This window comes from Gavialis gangeticus, unplaced genomic scaffold, assembly GCF_001723915.1.
Source record: "Gavialis gangeticus isolate Ggan-Ray unplaced genomic scaffold, GavGan_comp1, whole genome shotgun sequence".
Classification (NCBI taxonomy): domain Eukaryota; kingdom Metazoa; phylum Chordata; order Crocodylia; family Gavialidae; genus Gavialis; species Gavialis gangeticus.
The window spans coordinates 75583808-75586711 of record NW_017729034.1 but is presented as its reverse complement, the minus strand read 5'-3'; the positions used below and the strand labels follow the sequence as shown (position 1 = coordinate 75586711).

General features: G+C 37.4%; 2 protein-coding genes across 3 annotated transcripts in view; one reads left to right on the top strand and one right to left on the bottom strand.

Annotated features, from left to right (window-relative positions):
• CLDN20 (claudin 20) overlaps positions 1 to 2743 on the top strand; it is a 7912-nt gene extending 5169 nt beyond the window's left edge. Inside the window, exon 4 of the mRNA XM_019527370.1 lies at positions 512 to 2743. Coding sequence (XP_019382915.1) covers positions 606 to 1265 — 660 coding nt within the window. The 5' untranslated portion in view covers positions 512 to 605 and the 3' untranslated portion in view covers positions 1266 to 2743. The remainder of the gene's footprint in view (positions 1 to 511) is intronic.
• The window catches only part of TFB1M (transcription factor B1, mitochondrial), a 56539-nt gene that overhangs the window by 16144 nt on the left and 37491 nt on the right, over positions 1 to 2904 (bottom strand). The gene's annotated exons all lie outside the window — the stretch shown is intronic.

Genomic DNA, 2904 nt, shown 5'->3' with positions numbered 1-2904 from the left:
AGAGAGAGAGAGTGTGTGTGTGTGTGTGTGTGTATGTGTGTGTGTGTTTAAAAAAACAAGGCTGCATGCTAATTCCCCTTGCATAATTAAGGTCAAGTACTTGATGAATAAAATATAGTTTCCCTATGTACCACTGTTTATAATCTGCTTGCATAATTATATAATTTCATTTACAACATTTATTCCACCTAATATGCTAAGAATCTGTTTGTTACCGTTAAACATGACTGAGGAACCAATTTACAGCTGATGGCTCAGTGATGTAAAAAAAAAAAAAAAAAAAAAAAAAAAGGCAGCTTCTTCCTGTGATCAATCTCTAAAATGCTGTCCATTTGTAATCATTTACGTTCAATGCCTTGTGTACAGCTGCTCAGCAGGCTTCTCATCTGCTGCAGGGTCACGTCCAGATACTCATTCACAGAGCTCTAATTTCAAATGCAAGCTTTTTTGTTTCCTGATTTCTTCTCTTTCCTCCTGTCCTTCTCTTCCCCCCTCCTCTTTTCTATTACAGACAGACGGCTACAGCCTTGGTTGGGAAGCTATCAGCCAGTTACACATATTTACAAGAGGAACGGGCAGACAAAAGGTGACAGCAGATCATCATCATGGCATCAGGAGGTCTACAGTTCTTTGCTTTTATTCTAGCCCTGTTTGGTGTTTTTGGAGCCATTACAGCCACTTTACTACCCACCTGGAAGGTGAATGCAGATGTGGGTTCAAATATCATAACAGCTGTAACACAGACACAAGGGCTCTGGATGGACTGCACATGGTATAGCACTGGGATGTTTAGCTGTACCCTGAAATATTCAATACTCTCTCTCCCTGTCTACATCCAGACTGCACGGACCACCATGGTACTGTCTTGTATCCTCTCAGTTTTTGGGATTTGCATCTCTACAATTGGAATGAAATGCACAAAGCTGGGAGGGGACAGGGATACTAAAAGCCACACTTCTTTTGCTGGAGGGATCTGCTTCATCCTTGCAGGAATCTTTGGATTAGTACCAACATCCTGGTACACAAGAGAGATCATTTTAAACTTTATGGACCCTACAATACCAGAGAGCAGTAAAAATGAACCAGGAGGAGCTGTTTACATAGGATTCATTTCAGCAGGGCTTCTGTTCATTGCAGGTGCGATCTTCTGCACTTCCTGTTTTAAAAAGCAGCAGGGACCACGGATTTACCCCACCAAGCAACAGCACCTCCCGTGCACACAGCAAGAGAACACTGCAGGCTACAACCTAAAGGACTATGTGTAACTAGAGTTATGTCTATCAGCTGCAGCTTTGTTGTGCCAAGTTTGGCTTTGTTTGTTTTAGATTAAAGGATATATCAAAACAATACTTAACTTTTCTTATGTCAGGGCTGCAATTACTTTTTTGCAAGGTATTTTTATTTTTAACAAAATCAGCAGAGAGAAAAACTGTAGGAAACAAGTGTATGGTTCAGAGTTTATTTTTGCTGATTTTTCAAATGAAGTTTTCTTTGGTTTCCAAACTGAAACTTACTGAAGAGAAAGGAATCATTTAAAACAGGGCAATACAATTAACCTGAAGGCTAGGTACAGCAAATATGCTTAAAAAAAAAAAAATCTATTCAGCAAAAACAAGGCACCAGTAATGTACCCACATGGTATTTTCCCCCCCAGAATCTTGTTTAAATTATAGTGCAAACAAAACCAATTCTCCTTTTATGCGGAGCACAATTTATTGTTCTTAACAGCCACATCTGCATTTCATTTCCAGTTTTCAAATGCCATGGTAACTGGCTTTCTTAAAAAGCTCAGCCACACTGTATATCTGCATATCAGTAGCTGAAGAACTAACGTTGCCATTCAGATATTGCCAAAAATACCCCCCTCTTCCCCTAAAACTCCACCTGCTGTGGGTCCCATTTTTATTTTAAAAGAAATGAGTGCTGGGCAGTCTCCAACTGTTGTTAAGCTTTCACCAAACAAATAAATGTTAGGTCTAAGGAGGAACATGACAACAGATGTGTCCTCACAACTAAGGAAATGCTTGGAACATTTATGCTCAAGACCCTTCCTTTCAGTTACTGTTATTTACTTGTTAAGTATTCAAAACCCAAATCCAAAGGCCATTGAAAGACTCCTATCAAGCTCAGTGGAATCTGGATCAGGCCTATTGTTACCAGTAAATTCGTCACATATAGCACTAGCAAATGACATCATGTTAGTTTACAAGTATTTTGTCATCTTAATTTGATCTATGCTGCTGTATCTTCAGAACTTTCTTTCCAGCATGTAGAAACTGTTTCTCGCAATTAACTCAAGTCCTACGATGCATCTTATTTATCCATATTCATTTTTTTAGTGCTTGAAGTTCACTAAATACAACTGCGACACTGTGCCATAACATAGATTAATTTAGTATGCATGACATATGACAAAATCTGAATGACAAGGAAGGAGTGAAGCTTCCTCTTTTATTACAGACTTCTATAGAGAATGAGATGGTTTTGTACACCTTGACAGTCTGTCTTAAATCCATTAGCAAGGAACTGGAGGTACAGACTTCATGTTGTATTATATGCTATTACTTAGAATTAATTATTTGAGTTTCCTGCCTATATTATCAAAAATCACTGATAACAGTGTTAGATCAGCAGTTACAGTAGTGCAAACTTGGCCATAAGCAAAGTCAAAGTTATTTAAATATAAAAGAGCAGTACAATAAACTATTCTAAAAACAGCTGTATTAAAATGTATGTAAACTTTCAGGGGTGTACAGTTGTTTTTTTTTTTGAGGCACTAAGGTTTTTTTTTTCTGAAGGAGCAACATTTCTGAAAGATATTATTTTAATAAATATCTGCAATTCCTATTCAAATCACAAGCATCTCTGCCTTGAATTAAAAAAAAAAAAAAAAAAAAAAAAAAA